The sequence below is a fragment of the Cyrtonyx montezumae genome, unplaced genomic scaffold, assembly GCF_038088225.1.
Source record: "Cyrtonyx montezumae isolate F1298 unplaced genomic scaffold, pur_monq_1.0 scaffold_5, whole genome shotgun sequence".
NCBI classification, from domain to species: domain Eukaryota; kingdom Metazoa; phylum Chordata; class Aves; order Galliformes; family Odontophoridae; genus Cyrtonyx; species Cyrtonyx montezumae.
This window is the reverse complement of record NW_027072056.1, coordinates 2,568,371-2,584,369: the sequence shown is the minus strand read 5'-3', so window position 1 is coordinate 2,584,369 and position 15,999 is coordinate 2,568,371. Positions and strand designations below refer to the sequence as shown.

Sequence of the window (15,999 nt, the reverse complement as noted above, 5' to 3'; positions counted from 1 at the left end):
ATCAGCTGACCAGGACTTGTTCTCCTCTGTTACCTTGAGTTAACTTAGGGAAGATCAGAAGCTCTGCAAGGGTAGTGTCATTCTAGCTGTACTCATTCTGTGCATCAGCTCTGTCCACTGTGTGTCATGTGGAGCCATTGCATGGAGAACACTTTGAGGTCAAGCAGCTGTTTGACACTCAGAGCCATTCTGTTTCCCAAAGAGGCAGCACGGGTGAGGCTAGCAGCACACTGTGGCCAGGCAGAACCGTCAAAGGAGCTACACAATCTCTTTGCAATACACACAGGTACTCTTATCAGCAGGGAGAAAAGGTTTGCATCCACTCTGTAGCCTGCATTCACTGTGGGAGCACCGTGGGAGCCTGGCTCCCAAAGCCTGCGTGGATCTGAGGAAACTGCAGGGCAGGTCCTGCTGAACTAATTTTACTCTGCAGACAGTGCTTGCTCAGTGTGGACAGGAAGCCCTGCACATTGCAGTTCTGCCCACTTAGCTGGGTTGCACAGTTCTGAATTGCTAGCGCACTCAGTTTAATCCCAACGGCTGAGATTAAGCTGGGCCCTGTAGAATCAATGTCTGCAAAACTGAAAGTGCCAGGAAGGCAGATGGGACAGATGCTGGGCTGTACTGCTTCCATCTCCCTCTCCGTGCAAGCAAATACTGGTCTCTCCCAGTTTGGCCTGCTTACTTCTGCCTGCTTTGTGGGAGAGCAGCACTCCTGTATGCTGCATGTGATCCACGCTCACAGCACTTCTGGCTCTGGGAGCTGAAGGCTGCACAGATCTGGGTGTGCTTTGCGTGGGGACTCTCCTGATGCACAGTTCCACTTGGCTGCTGCTTTGGATTGCAGTGGATGTGCAGATGCACTGCCTTCAAAAGCACAGTAGCTGGAAGAGAGGTAACCTAAGTTGCCATGCAAGGAGTGCTCCTGCAGCCACATTCTTGCTTGTTGCATGCACTGAGCATGCCAGCCACGCAGAGCCTAGACAAGGGACAGATGTACAGACCAAGAAAAGGGAAGTGAAAGTCCCAGTTCTCCTCTCTGACGCAGGTTGCCAAAAATTACTTTGCTCTGTCCCACCTTTGTGGATTTAGTGTTGGAAGGACCTTGATGTCTATCTCACGGTGGCTGACAGTTGGGTCAGTAGCTCCCAAAACAAATCCTCCTTTGCTTTTCTGCATGGAGAGGTATGAGGATAATTTATTATTGTTATCATTATTATTATTATTCAGTTCTTTCAAGTTCCTTGCTGAAACCCGTAGCTAAATGTGAGAGCTAGACAATATAGGAATGAGGAGGTTGTTGCTAAGGATCCCAATGCACGGGTTGTTTTCAAGACAGTCTGGGATTTATTTGTTCCCCATGGAGACCTGTCATGGGTAGGACCAGCAGACAGGAAAAAGATGGAAACCCAAAGGGTCCGGCAAGAGACCATAAATAGGAAGGTGGACTCAACGCCTGTAGGACTGAATCAGTGGAGGAGCAGGAGGGATCCCCAGGTGGGGTTTTTGGTACAGAATATGGAGATGTGAAGGGAAAGACAGGGAACGTGGGCTAGCTAGTCGCTTCTGTTGCAGCATGGAGAGAGAGCAGGGGCTGCAGGAGCGTGTCGTGCTCACTCTCTGAGCTGTTTGAGTTGAGGAAGTTCTCCGCAGCTGAGTTTCCTTTCCCCCTCTGTACTACTGAAACAGGAAGCTGGTGAGCTGGAGCTGCCTGATCGCTACACACAGACACAGAGGCAGCTCTGGCAGCTCCTGTACTGGCATTCAGGTTTCCTCCAGCTGCAGCAATGGATCAGTGCTGGTACCACGGCAACATCACTCGCTCCAGAGCTGAAGACCTGCTCTCCAAAGTGGGCAAGGATGGCAGCTTCCTCGTGCGGGCCAGCGAGTCCATTGCTTCGGCGTATGCGCTCTGCGTGCTGTAAGTACACTTTCAGCTTGGCGTTTCTCTGGGCACTTCTGTCCCTGCCCCAGCATCCAAACAGCTGCTGTGCCCCTTGGAAGGTGCAGCCCAGTGATGCATGGCTGGTTTTCACCTGCTGGGCCACAGAGGAAGGGTTGGGAGCTGGCTGAACAAGTGCAGGCTCTTCTACTGCTGTACTCTTTGCACTGCTCTTGCCCCGATCCAAGAGGAGAGAACAGGCAAAGGTACTGTGGCAGTGCTCTGAGATAGAAGAGCTGCTTCACTTCTTACAGCCTGATTGCCCCTTGGGTCATGTATTTACATGGAACAGCACAAGCACCGAGCTTGGTACCTCCGAGGCATGCTCCTGCTCTGGTTCAGTGTGTGTTAACCCAGGACTCTATACAGTGCCATGTCCCATTCAGCAAACAGCATGAAAGAGTTCCTGGAGCGGAGCACGATGCACCCAGCGCAGCAGTGAGTCTGCCTGCCCCAGTAATGTGCCTTGTGGGGTAAATACTGTCATATTTCCGTAGGGCTGGCAGCCCTGACCACTGCATTTGGGCTGGGGTGGAGCACCAGAGAGAGGGCCCCCTGACCTGGGTTTGCAGGGCCAGAGGAGACTGAAGGCAGCAAGTAAAGTCTGAGTCACCAAACTTGGCGTTACAGGGGGATAAGGCAGTCGCTCTCTGCTTGGGAGAGACCACGAGAGCCTCTGTGAGACCCTGTTCTGCCTGTCAGATCCTCATCACTGGATTAATAACAACTTATTTCCCCGCTTCTGCCCATGAAACCCCATGTTTCCCAGTATAGCTTCTTTCCGAAAGCACGTTTCTTGCAGCGCTGAAGGCGGTGCTGCCGTTTATAACTCTGGCCTAACTGCTTGTCTCTGAGGTCAGGCTTCTGCTGACTGCACATGCTGCTGCGGAGGGTTGTCTCTGGCAGAAAGCATGGGGCTGGGCAGCTCCTCTGTGTATGGGGCTTTCTGACAACGGCTGAGGGCACAAGTTGCCACTCAGGGAACATTTTACTGCAATAGACTGCTGCTTCTGCGGAGCATTTTTAGCACAACTGTGTTGCTTTGTAACCAACACACACACACACACAAAGATGTCTTTACAAAGTGATGGTGGAGACTGCAGAAAGGGAAGGTGCTGTAAAAAATGTCTGCTAACGTGCATTTGCATAAATTTTTCCATTGTAAATGTTTTTGCAGTCAACTTTGAAAGCCTTTGTGGCTTGAGAGACATGGGATCAGGAAATAGGAACAATATAATGACCAGGATTTTCTGAGCCGGGAGCCAAAGGTTATGTTTTTAAATCCATTCTAAGGTGGCCAACATGAATGGTTTGATTAAAGGAACAGGGAGCACCCAGCTTTGTCAGCCAAGAGCAGCCAGGTCTGCATCTGAGAAAGGGCCCACAGACTGCTGTCAGCATAAGTAACATCCTCTCAGCTTATGCTGGCCTGAAAGTAGTTTGTGGAGAGAAAGGGTTAAAGGTGGTGAATAAGTCTCTCCCTCTGAATGTCATCCTGTCAAAGCACACAGCTTTCCTGAAGCTGGAAACTTCCTCGGAGATGTGTGGGGTTCAGCTGTGTTATTGACTGGAAGGTGCTGGGGGTGCTTCGGTCACTCGTATCTGAAAAATGGAGAGGCAAAGTGAGAGAAGGAGGTGGAGTGGAAGCCTGGCTGTTGTCTCCAAAGGAGGATTATGCTGAAAGGGTCAACTGTTTATAGGCAAGGGAAATAAAACCCCATGAAATTTGGTTGGAAAAAGAAGCGTCGTGTTTTGCAAGACACTAATTTATCGGGCAGATCTGTTAAAATCCAACAAAATCGTGATTATTATATCATAGATTGAAGTAGTGATTTTCTTGAAGAGCTGCTTTGTGTGGACCAGTAAGGGAGGAATACGTGCGGGGCATTTTTGGAGCCCTTCTAAAATTGACAGCAGCAGCACTGAACTCAGCAGAGCGCTGAAGCAGCAGATAGCGGGGAATACTCCTCCCCCAGCTCTGCTGTCCTCTGCTCTCTCTGCTGGTCACACTGCCCCATAAAAGGCAAGAAGCTAGGGCACTTTCCTCCTCCTTTCTCTGAGCCTGGACTGTTAGTCTTGCCAGCTCATGGAGAAGAAATGGGCTAACTCAGAGGGGGGGAATGCGTGAGCAGCAGTGCTCCTGGAGAAGAGCACACAGCCTTCAGTGCAGGTTTGGGTACCTCCTGGAGGACTGTCCCCTTTCCAGTACCTGGAGGGGATGGCATCTCTTGTGGGATGCTTAGGCAGACCTCTCTGTGATTAGGATTTCTGAGTGCTTCCAGTACGGACATCATCACCTGTGCATGAGGGTGGGTAGGAGAGGGAAGAGAAAGCACAAGCCTCGTCCACTTTCTTCCGCTAGCTGGCTGAGAGAACAAGGACATCAGAAAGTACTTGGGGATGTGTTTAGACTCAGGCAGATGTTGTATTTACATTCTCCCCACAACCCCCACAGCAGCAGTAGGGCAATTCTGAACGCATACCCAGTTTCTAGGGAAGATCTGAAATGAGAGAGCAACCGGGGCTGTGTGAACTGACAGTTGGGATGCTGAGGAGGCAAAAGCTGAGGGTAGAAAACCAAGTACACACCACATCCTTCTCCATCCATGCACTATGCTAGGGGACAGCTAGAGGGGACCCGTGCATTTGATCCTAGAAAGTGCTCCTTCTTGATGCTATCTTACCCGGCATCCCTTCTTGGCTTGCCTTTACACTACTTCTATATTTCTTCAGCTTAGATCTCTTGTCAGGTGTTGTGCCAGCTGCCTCTTAAGGCCCTGTGTGATGGGGAACTTTCATGGGGGGTCCTTCTGTGACACAAGAGCCTTTAAGCTGGTTTGTTTATCAGTTCCATAATCTCTGCTCACAAAACTTTTCTCTCATCAGCTGCACGAGCAGTTCTGCTTAGCCCCGTTTGCATATCAGAAGGAGGAAATGGTGTAAGAGAACTGCATAGGCAGATAAAACCAAAACCTATACCCTTCCTGGGGGCATACACTCCTCTGGTGCTGGCTGCCCTGGGCTCAGCGAAACGAGCAGAGTTGTGGTTCAGAATCATGTCTGTGGCTTTTCCCAACTCCCTGGTACAGCAGCTCCTCAGCTGTGGATGAGCAGGTGCCTACAGGGTGGTATTGCACTGCTTACAGAAGCTCTGCGAGCAGTTCTGTGTCTTTGGCCATTGATGCCATCAGAAAGAGGTTCCTGTGGATCCATGGCCAAATCCTCCAAACACCCAAGAGAATTCAGCTCTGATTTATGAATAATTTCATTTCCAATTGCTTTTTTGTGACTCCTTGAGATCCCGGTGGTCTCCTTTTCTCTCCTCTGCCTGGAGCAATTCTGAAAAGTGTACGATGAATGGGCTTACCATGTAATTGCAGAAGAGATGCAGTTGTTCCACTGATCTGCCCAGCAGGAGGACTGACCTCAGCCCACGTTTCACCATGATTCTGAGCGTAGTGCAGTGGTAGGCAAGAAGGCTCTGAGAATGGATTCCAGGTTCTCCTGGGAGAGGAAGGGGTTGAAACTGGCATCCTTCGTTGGCTTAAAGCCATATTGTGTGTTTTAACAGAGTGCTTTGCAGGTAACTTGAAAGGTTTGATCACTGGAGAAAAGGCAAAAATCTATTTTACAGCCAATTTTTCCCATGTAAGCCCCCCAGAGCACAGCAGCTGCTGAGGAAGGTCTCTACAGGTTACAGCACTCCTGAGGCTTTCTTTCCTTGCCCCTGGGCTCTTGCACATTGATGTGGCATTTAACTGGGCAAAAGCCTCCTCTCTCCTCCCTTAAATAAAAGTTTAATTGAGTGTAACTGGGACAAAACATTACTTATAGCTTGATGTTACTTTGGGGGCTTGAGGGAAACGGAGAGAAATGTTTAAAACCTTGATGCTATCTGCAGGTTCAGGGGCCTTCCAGTGTACCTCCTGTCCCAGGGAGGGGTGCTACAGTGCAATTCGTTTCCTTCTGGAGGCGACCTAAGAGCATCTCCTCTGATCTGTTCCAGGTTTCGGAATTGCGTTTATACCTACCGGATTCTTCCTGATAAAGAAAAGAAGCTAATTGTCCAGGTAAGTCATGCTGTCAGTCATTCGGTCCCACAAGGATGGTCTCCAGTCCTGTGGCACACATGTGCCTTCAGTTCAGTGACACTGGAATGTTTTAGGTAACTGAAAACCTTGGCCCTTTTCCCCTGCAGCTGGCTTCTGCTCAATGCAGCGTGGATCATTTCATCCCAAAATCACCACGCGATTTACTTACATTCAGAAAATGCAAACTGAGTTGTAGGCTCAGGGTACAGAAGGTGCCAGGATTGAGGGCAGGAGTTTCACATCTTCATTTTATTCCTGTTCTGCTGTTGGATTGCAAACGAGCCACTTTCCCTTCCTTATCACCTCTCAGACCTAGTTTTCTCAGTCTAGACCATGAAACAGTGAGGAGGGGTGGGAATGGTCTCTTACAGTCCTGAGAAGGCTGTAGCAATGGGCGGCTCAAGAGCTGGGCAAGATTTACGAATGAGCTGAAGGTGTGATTTCATTCTGCTGCTGGGGAACACTAAATGTGACTTTGCACAAAGTCGGGTGAATCAAACCGCTGTCAGTCAGCTCAGGCTCTCCCCGTTGCACACACTTCCTCATCACCCCACGGCTCTTTGTAGGGTATTGTTTGCAGTTTAATCATATCCTCATTGTTTCTGGGGAGGGATCATTGCACTGCCAATAGATCCAGACAGCAATAGTAGGTCTCCATTGGGTTTTTCTGAGTGAAACGTTTTGAAATCCACTGGATTTTTAAAGGAAACACGGTCTACTAGAAGTGCACTCAAACTGATTTTTACAGTTCTCTTGGCATTTATGGTGTGATTGTGAGGGATTTCCCTTGGGTGTGGCAGAGGATCCGTGGCAGTACCTTTTTGTACACGGCTTGTGGGGGCTCTAGGTTAAATATTGGGTGAGATAAAGAAAAGGCATGGTTAACTCACATTTGGAAGGCACAACTCCTCCAGCTTTGTGCTGCACTACTGCAGGTTGGTGGGGGAGGCGGAGGAAAGGGGCAGGCTGCTTCTGCAAGAGAGAAACTTGGGTTGCAATTGAGGCTTACAAGTCTCATGTTGTTGGCTGCTGTTCCTGGTACGCTGCTGGGCCCGGTGACCTGTTTTGGGTTGCCTGTCTGTTGAGTTTTGTAAAAAGCAAAAACTGTTATGTGCATATTAAAGAACTGTGTTTTGGAAGAACGGTTCTCCTGTGTAAGGATGTGGAAGTTGATAAATAGGAAGAGTTTAACGTTTTTCCCATTAAAAATAAAACCCTATTGAATCGGACCAGGTAGTACAATAACACAGCAATCAAACACTTCAAATGAAACAAATACCTCTCATTTCTGGGTTTAAAATACATTTAAATAAATAAATAAAGGCACAGGAGAGCTGCAGTACTAAAACCTGAGGTTAGCCTGGCTCCAAACAGGGGCTCTGATGGTGCAGTGTGACCTCTTTTGCTTGCACAGTGCTCCGTCCTGTCCACATCTGGGCTGCTGTCTGTCCGTCATTCTTCATGCTGAGAGCAGGTTCAGAAGATGTGTAAAATCACAGCTACACGTGCAGCACTTGTGACATGACAGCTCTCCCTCTGCACTCTGTGGTGTTTTTTCAGCTTTAAAGCTGTAAGTTATTTCACGTTTCCTGTGTATTGGTGAATAGATTTCAGTTTTCTTTCCTTAATTAGAGCCCGGTCTGGCACCAGTGGAATGATGCTCTGTGCTATTGCTTGCATGATTGAATTAACTGTTCAGTACAGGTGGCAGAAGGGGAGGTGCACATTTTTGCATTCAGAGGTGCAGGGTTTTGCATTCAAACTGATGAAAAAATATTTGCATGTGTCTCTCTGGCATTTTGTGACTTTCTGCACCACAGCAGCCATACAGCAGTCAGCATGGCCAGGTCTGGAACCCCTCTTGCCTGCCGTATTTGCAGTCAAACTGGTATCCCTCAAAAGCATATCTGACTGTAGTGGTTACAGCCATCAAGTTTTTGTCCCCCTTCTTCTTTCCGCTCTTTCCCTGGGGCTGTTGAGTTTCCTCCTCCCATTACCTGAGATATCCAAATGTAGGCAAGCAGGTCCACAGCTTGGATGAATCCAACCTGTTTCCTGCCAATGAAAACTAATTTAAGGAAGAGGGGGAGGGGGGACAAAAGTCCTTGCAGGAGAGGATCTGTAACAGTGAACAGAGAGCTCTGTCCCAGCCTGAGAACAATTAGTCATCAAGATCTATCTGCTAGCCTGCAGTGTCTCACCAGGCCAGGAACAGGAAGGGAGCAGAAGTCATACAATAACGCAGCAGCCTGGGGGCAGGGACATCAGGGTGTCAACCTGCTGCCCCTGGGTCGGTGTAGCTGCTCCCTGCCCATCTTTGGGAATAACCTCTGGGGTGCTTTGTAGAGACAGATAGGAATTTCCCTTGCTTAAATGTGGAGGTATAGTTAATTAAATACCAGTCTGTTAAGGAGAATTGGGCTGTCAAAACTGATTTTGAACAGTGTCCTCTGCTGGCTTTCCTAGGTCCAGGAGTTGTGCTTGTGCATCAGCATTCCCTCTTTCAGTTGTGTGTTCAAAGCTGCGTGTAGTGAAAGCTGACTTTATCGCTCTGTGGTCAGTGAGGAAGAAATAAGTTTCTGCCCTGGGTGGGCTGAATTGTCCTCAGCATGTCATCTCTTTCTCTCTGCTTTAAGAGAGAGAGGCTCTTCGGCTGCGAGCCCCACGATGGGCTGAGGTTGGGTCAGCTCACTCCTGTATGGCGTGGGAGGGCACTGAGGTCAAAAGCTGTCATTGGAAAATTACTACTTTTGCCTGATGCTTTACTCTGCACTGCTGTTATATACTATAATTGTGAAGGGCCATTGGCAGAAGCGTAACCTTCATCCTAAGCGAGGAGAGAGAGCTATAACTGGCAAAGATCCTTATGAGAAGCAGCTACAGTGGGTGCTTGAAAGAGGCAGTGAGAAGGGAGCTGGGGCTGGCTGGTAGGTGGACGTGGGTTGGCACAGGGCACCGTGGGAGCATCGCTAAAGCACGTGGATTTTGGGCCCTCTGGATTTCTGGTCCATCACTAAGCGATGAGATGGCGTTACCCGGTGGCAGCTCAGTGATCAGTCGGACGGATTGCATCTTGGATTGTGCTCACATGTAACATCACACTTGCTGGGCCAGGTCTGCAGGATCAGGTACTTATCTTGCAACACTCGGTGGGAAGGTTGGGGTGAAGATATCCTGGTGCGCAGATGGCAACGTTGCTAAAATAGGCTGCCACCAGAGACCTTGCTAAGGCAGGAGAGGCAGCCTGCTAGCTAAAGGAGCAGCTCTGGTCCCCTTGTTTCTTTTTTATTTTTGCCAGCTACAGGGCTTGGCAATTTCCATGGAATACTTTGATGTCAGAAGGAGCCATGGCAAGCCACTGTCTTCTCACACTGTGTAAGACAAACACTCCTTTTTTGAAGGTCACTGCCTGTTTCTTTCCACCTCACCTTCCCACAGTGCCATAGGTTCCCAGCTCCCTGGCAGTGGTCTGCCCGCATCTTCCTGCACTCTGCTTTGTGTGTAAATGTGGAGATGTTCGTGGTACTGCTCTGGTGCCAGCTTGGCATTTTGTGCACATTTCTGCTGGAAACCACTGTTGCTTCAGGGGTTTTCTGTGCCATACTTAGTGCTTGCTGCAAAGAGAGGACCTGACCCTGTTTGTTTGTCGATTTTGCTGACTTCAGTGAAAACAGCAGGTGCCCCAGCAGCTTTACACCGAGTGATCATCACACTTTCTTTTTTCCTTCTTTCCTTTCTTTTTTTTTTTTTTTCCTTTGCTGTAAATGTTCTCAGTACTAAGAGGAGACTGTGTGCAACAGGAAACGAGCAGTGCAGTGCAAGCAGTGCAAGGCAGCCCAGTGCTGGTGACTCACTGCACAACTGACACTGAAGCCATAGGTTACTGCTGTCCTTGCAGCCTGGGCTCCCAGAAAGCAGGAGGGCCAATAAAGGATTTCCTGCTAAGCCCTCTCTCTCCAGCCCACCTCTAGGAACACGTTCTGGGGAAAATGCTTCAATTTCCACTCTGATGGTGTGTGGGTTGGATATATATGCTACAAAGACCACAGTCCTCTGTCCCACACAGGCACAGGACATGCAGTGTGAGGGCTGCCAGCCTGCAGGGCTGTCCTGGCCTCTGGGGGGGAATTTGTCCTGGTTTCTGTGTATGAGTCCTGCAGGGTGGAGCTCGGTGTAGGAGCTCCATCCGGCACACTAACCTGCTCTCTGCAAGCAGACGTTCACACAGCTGCCCATCCTGCCAGCACAATCTGATAAGAGCACGAGTTGAGGTCAGTTCCTGGTGTCACTGCTGTTGTCACCAATGTCAGAAGCAGTTGTGGCTGTTGTGGCACGTGCAGCACCAGCTCTCTTGCAGGGCTCTTGCAGAGAGGGGCAATGCTTTGGGGGTTTTTGTCCCTTTCTTTGATACTGTGCTGTAAACTGATGTGCTGCTCTGACACCTGAGGCCAAGAAAGGGTTTTCTGTGGTAAGGATTTTGTGGTTTGCTTTGGAGTTTGTTCATCTGTCTGTATGATCAAAACCCGTCTACTTGGAAACTGTACTTGAGCTGGTTTGAGTGGGAGATAATGCAAAGCATGATCCTTTGGGTGAAGTGAGCACCTTCACAACTCTGCAACCTCTTGGAGCTTCTGCTGCCAGCTGTGTATCATACATATTCTTTCCAATACTTGAGGGAAGCTTTTAAGCAGGAGGAGGCTGGCTTTTTTACATAGCCTGATAGTGATAGGACAAGGGGGAATGGCTTTAAACTAAAAGAGGGGAGATATAAATTAGATGTGAGGAGGAAATTCTTTATTAAGAGTGGTGGGGCCCTGGCACTGCTGCCCAGAGAAGTGTGGGTGCCCCATCCCTGGAGGTGCTCAGGGCCAGGTTGGATGGGGTCCTGGGCAGCCTGAGCTGGAGGGGCAATGGCAAAGGCTGGGGCTGGGTGATCTTTGAGATCCCTTCCAGCTCAACCATTCTGTGATTCTATGCTATGTACAAGGCCTCACTCTGCACTTACTCAAACTGATGTCCAAGTTTTACGGGTTCCACTAAGGAGAGGCAGGCACCAGTCTGCCTACAGGCAGCAGACGTTAAGACATCCACAGTCCGCTTGCAGCTGAGAGGCATCGGGTGCTGTTGAACCCCTCCTGCTTTGAAAGGCAGGAGGTGACCAAGCATCCCACCAGGCAGGTGTGAGCCGGTGGGCAGGGCTGTGTGGAGGTGGGGTGCTTTGCTGCCAACATGTGTGATTGCATCCCACGGGCCTGTAGTGGGACAACTGCACCTGCATTGCTGCAAGACAGGGCAAGGGAGAAGCAGCATTGCTCCAAGGATGAAAGGGTGCCTGGGCTGAGTATTTCAGTAGGGAACAGTATGAGACAGCCAGTTATGCTTTCCATAATGGCACTTTCAGGAAAATGAATGCTGAAAATGGAACTGAGTTTACCTGAATTACTTGGGCAGGATCACCAATTACACAGAAAACTTACCGCTTCTGCAGTACTCCGTTGGCACTGAAATGTTGAGCTGTAAGTAGGATGATCACTCTTATTGCACAGGGACAAGTGGACAACTAGAAAATAATTAGGAACAAGATCTTGAAACGCAGGGAAACGCATTTCTACTGTGCTCAAATATGTAATTTAATTATGTTAATCTGTGTTTTATTGCTGAAAACGATAATTCCAATCTGAATATGTTCCAACAACGATTTAAAATCGATCTGTCGAACTCTTTACACCGTTGAAACGCAGGACTGAAATTGATTGGCAGTCAGGGCTTAGCAGAATCTGTGCTCTTTGTCTCTGCGGTGTATCCAGATCTGCTTATACGAGGAAAACGTTCTTTCCGCCGTTGCATCTGAGGTTGGAATAAACATAGTGCATTTTGCAGGTTTAAAAAAAAATGGAAAGAAGCAGATTTAATAAGAAAACACAAGGTATTTCCTGAAACATGCACGTTCCTGCTACTGATTCCCTCGTTCTACAAAATTCGTCATACAAACAAACCATATCCAGCTTTTGTTGAGTTTGAACCTTTTCAGAACACTTCCAGTTTCCTGAAAATGTATTAAAAAAGAAAAAAGAAAGTGAGTTCAGAGAAGATGGTGTAAGTCATGTTAAAGTTATATACCTTTTCTGCAAGCCTAAAGAAGTGAAGCCAGGTACTAGAAAGCTATTTTGTGGCGTGAAGTTTTTCTCTTTTCGCGTGGATGTGATTTTAGAACAATTTTAACCCAATTTGACACCGAAGAATATTCTTCAAGTTTGCTGTAGTCTACCCTCCAATAGTCTGGCACAATCTGCTCACTCGAGAGCCTTTATCATTCTGAATTGAAAACTGCAAGTAGGCATTCCTCACTGAGTGTACAGAAGTAAATTCCCAGAGCTGCAAAGCATTGAAAGATTCTGAAGGTAAAGATGAGATCTGTTAAACAAATAATCAGTTCAGCACTTCTTGTTTAAGAAGAGTAATTGTTTTACCTTATTTTCCTTTGAAAATTCTTCAGCCACCCATAACCCAGCTGCTCTTTTCTACCCCATGGGATCTTTCAGGTCTTTCTGTGAACACGAGCACACAAACATGACTGCTTGTGTTTGCTCCTGGCACCAAAATGGGCCCAACACTTTGACTGGGGTTTGGGAGCAAGCGGCCCGTCTCCAATGTCACACAAACCTTCTACAGCACCACATCCTCTCATTGGAAGTTCTGCTCACCCCTGTAGACGTTTCTGTCCCAAACCAACCACTTCTTTGAGCATGTTTGAAAGGAAGGACAGTGATGGAGTGAGAACTTTAAGAAGGTGAACTTCTGCCTTCAGGTCATCACTTCTGACAGTTTTCCATTTTGGTTTTCCTCTGAAAGTCAAAGTCAGCTTCCTTCCTCCAGATCCATTCCTCTAAAGCTTTCCTTTTTAAGTATGTTAAAGTAACACCCAATGAAGTTGGGATGAGAAGATCTCATGGACAAAGCACAGCCAAGCAGACCATGAGCTGGCATTTCTCTGTGTCCACAGCCTGAGCCTGAACTAAAATTCCCAGGTAAGTGGATCAGACCTCCTGCTCCAAACTTGGCAGGGATGTGGTGACCTGATGTAGTCAGTAGGTGTGCTTTGTGACTGAATGCAATAGAAGCCATATACAGCGAAAGTGCTGGTTTTCACAAAGGCATTGCATAACCTTTCCAGAAGTTCATCTTCATTGTGTGCTACATCCCTGTGCATGCAAAAATAGAAACATTGGGTTGTGTCCAATCCTAGGAGCAGAGTTTAAAAAAATTAGCTTCACATCCAGTTTTATTCCAGAGGTACTGTTTAGGGAGAGCATAGAAGATGAAGATTTGAGGGATTCTTGTTTGCATTTAGTTTTCTGGTGGGTTTTGTTAAATGGGAGTGCTTCTTCAGGCTATGAATGGTTGGTTTGGAAGGGACCTTAAAGCTCACCCACTCCCAACCCCTGCCGTGGGCTGGGTGCCCCCCACCCAAGTGCAACACTCTTTGCACATGGCCTTGTTGAAGCTCGTTACGTTCACATGGGTCCATTTCTCAAGCTTGCCACGTCCTCCTGCATGGCATCCCTTCTTCTGTTGTATCAGCTGCTCAGCTTGGTGTCATCTGCAAACTTGCTGTGCAGTTTTGCTGCAGTGTTGCTCTGTGAGGTGTTCATGAATTTTGTCTTACTCACAAAATAAGTAAATGAAACAAAGGGTATTTCAAAAAGAACAAGTGGTCAGCCCAAATGTCACAGACGTAGAAAACAATTGCTGTAGTTAAAGGCCTGAGAAATTTTGCTGTCAGAAGGCAGGAAATTGTAGCACTAAGATGTTCGTGCTTATCTGTGCATCACTGTATGTTTTTTTATTATGCAATCCCAGAAAGTGATGTAGTATAACATGGAGAATGCAGCTGTTTCACACACGTGTTCTGCCTCCAATGCTTTCTTCAGCAGTGCACTGTCAATAAATGATGTTTTTAGTGTTACTTTAGATTTTCCACTTGATATTTTATATAGTTCAGTCCTATTTAGTACTTGATGTCTGTTGAAACTGGGATCCATTCAGCACAGAAGACAACAGGGGAGGCAGAGAGCTGATAATGGATCTTCCACTGTCTGCCCACACAGCTTAGAGGACACTCCAAAATGTAGGAGCAATCTGTGCAGGCACAGCTGGAGTAGGTAGATGCAGGTTCAGCTGCCTCAGGGAAAAGCTGCTTCTCATAGGACTTCCAACCCTGTTCACTGTCACTTGGGGTTGTTATTTATTGCCTTCCAGTGGGGAAAAAACCGAAGCCTTTGGAAATGGTGTTGTTAAATTTGCTGCCTTTGGCTGCCTCTTGAGAACCTTTGTTTTCAGGCTTCTTTTGGTAACCACCAGGGCTGAGATAATTACTGAAGTACCAAAAATGGAAATTTTCATGTGACTCGAAGAGCTGATGCTTTTCAGTAGAAAACCAAAAAGCATGAGGCTTGTGTTTAAATTGCACAGAAGTAGTGTACTCCAAAACTTTTGCTTAAATTCTACCCACGCACTTTCAGAAGCGCTAAAAATTGCTTTGGATCCCCATGGCTCTGCAGACTTGCACCCTGTAGCTAAATTTAACACTGGTCCCTCCTATTCCATTGTGGAGCCATACTGTTTGCTTGCTGTTGATGTTAATCTTCCTTGTTCTAACACAGAAAGGCTCAGTTGCTCAGGAGGGGTCTCTTGTTAATGACGAGTTGGATATGCTGTGTTGATATAATCCCTTCTGATAGCATGAGTTTGAATGTTTTATTTAGTGTGAAGGTCCACCTCAAATACGTGGTGCTGGTGTACTTTATAACTAGCCCCAGGTTGAATGGGGCTGTGAGCGACCTGGGCTGGGGGGAGGTGTCCCTGCCTGTAGCAGAGGATGGAACAAGGTGATCTTAAAGGTCCCTTCCAACACAAACCATTCCATGAACTGTGTTCCTAAAAGCTTGTACCTAAATATTTTAGTTAGGTATCTGGCAGTTACCATACTTTTTGTGTGAACTGTGGAGTGCCAGAGCAGAATGGAAAGGGGATTTGAGTACGTTACTTCTGTGAGTGATGTCTTTATTCTGTGTGGGATCGTGCAGGTTCAAGTAACTTCTGCGTGTCCTTTACTTTCCAGAACTTCTAATGTGCTTTTCTTTGGGATGCAGAATTTGTACTCTGATGAAAACTCCTTTCTCTACAGCAGGCTATTTCAATTTGCAAGCATCCGAATCCTGCCCCAGGAGCATTTTCTACCTGTGAATGTGGCCAACCACTGCGCTGCCAGAATGGAGCCTGAGTGGAGTCACACAGGTGAAAACTCTTGCAGGACCAGAGGAGATCAGAAGTGGCAGATATGACAGGATCTTCTTAAGGTTAACTCAAACTGGGCTCATGTTCCTTATGTAGAATGTGTTAAACAGTTAACACAGCATGAGCAGAATGGAAAGACTGTCTCAAGTCTTTTCTGTGAAATTATGGATAGGAAAAGATGAGATAGCAATTGCGGCCAGAATTGGATCAGGAAAAAGTTCAGGTTTTAAACTAGATTTGCACTGTGTCATTATATGTCTCCACTTAGCAATGGAGGCAAGAATGCTTACTTGCTCCTGGTTGACTTGTTTACAGCTGGCATCGAGAGGATTTATAGTTCATGCACTTGTTTCGTGTGAGCAAGGAAGTAGGTGCTGAGCTTTAGCAAATGTGCAGTAGTATGAAAGAGTGAGAATCACTTAACGTTCCCATTTTTAATGCATATAATGAGAAAGGAATTGTGATGCGGCGCCAGCAATTCATGTACAGTATCTCCTCAGTTGGCACTGTGTATAAATAGATGGAGCCCATGGTAGAGGCAATATGCAGTGATGTCTTTCCATTTCATTTTAGTAACAGAAAGACAATTATAGGATTGACAAAGCAGCAATTTTCTTTTTTTTTTTTTCCTCCTTTTAACTTAATGTTTTTCTGTTTGTAATATTTCAG

The 15,999-nt window shown here is 47.3% G+C and overlaps 1 protein-coding gene across 2 annotated transcripts in view; it reads left to right on the top strand.

The window, feature by feature from the left end:
- Positions 1 to 1,719: 1,719 nt before the first annotated feature.
- INPP5D (inositol polyphosphate-5-phosphatase D) overlaps positions 1,720 to 15,999 on the top strand; it is a 43,987-nt gene continuing 29,707 nt past the window's right edge. For both annotated transcript variants that reach the window (XM_065748190.1, XM_065748188.1), the window contains exons 1-2: positions 1,720 to 1,921; positions 5,949 to 6,012. In XM_065748190.1, coding sequence (XP_065604262.1) covers positions 1,788 to 1,921; positions 5,949 to 6,012 — 198 coding nt within the window. In that variant the 5' untranslated portion in view covers positions 1,720 to 1,787. The remainder of the gene's footprint in view (positions 1,922 to 5,948; positions 6,013 to 15,999) is intronic.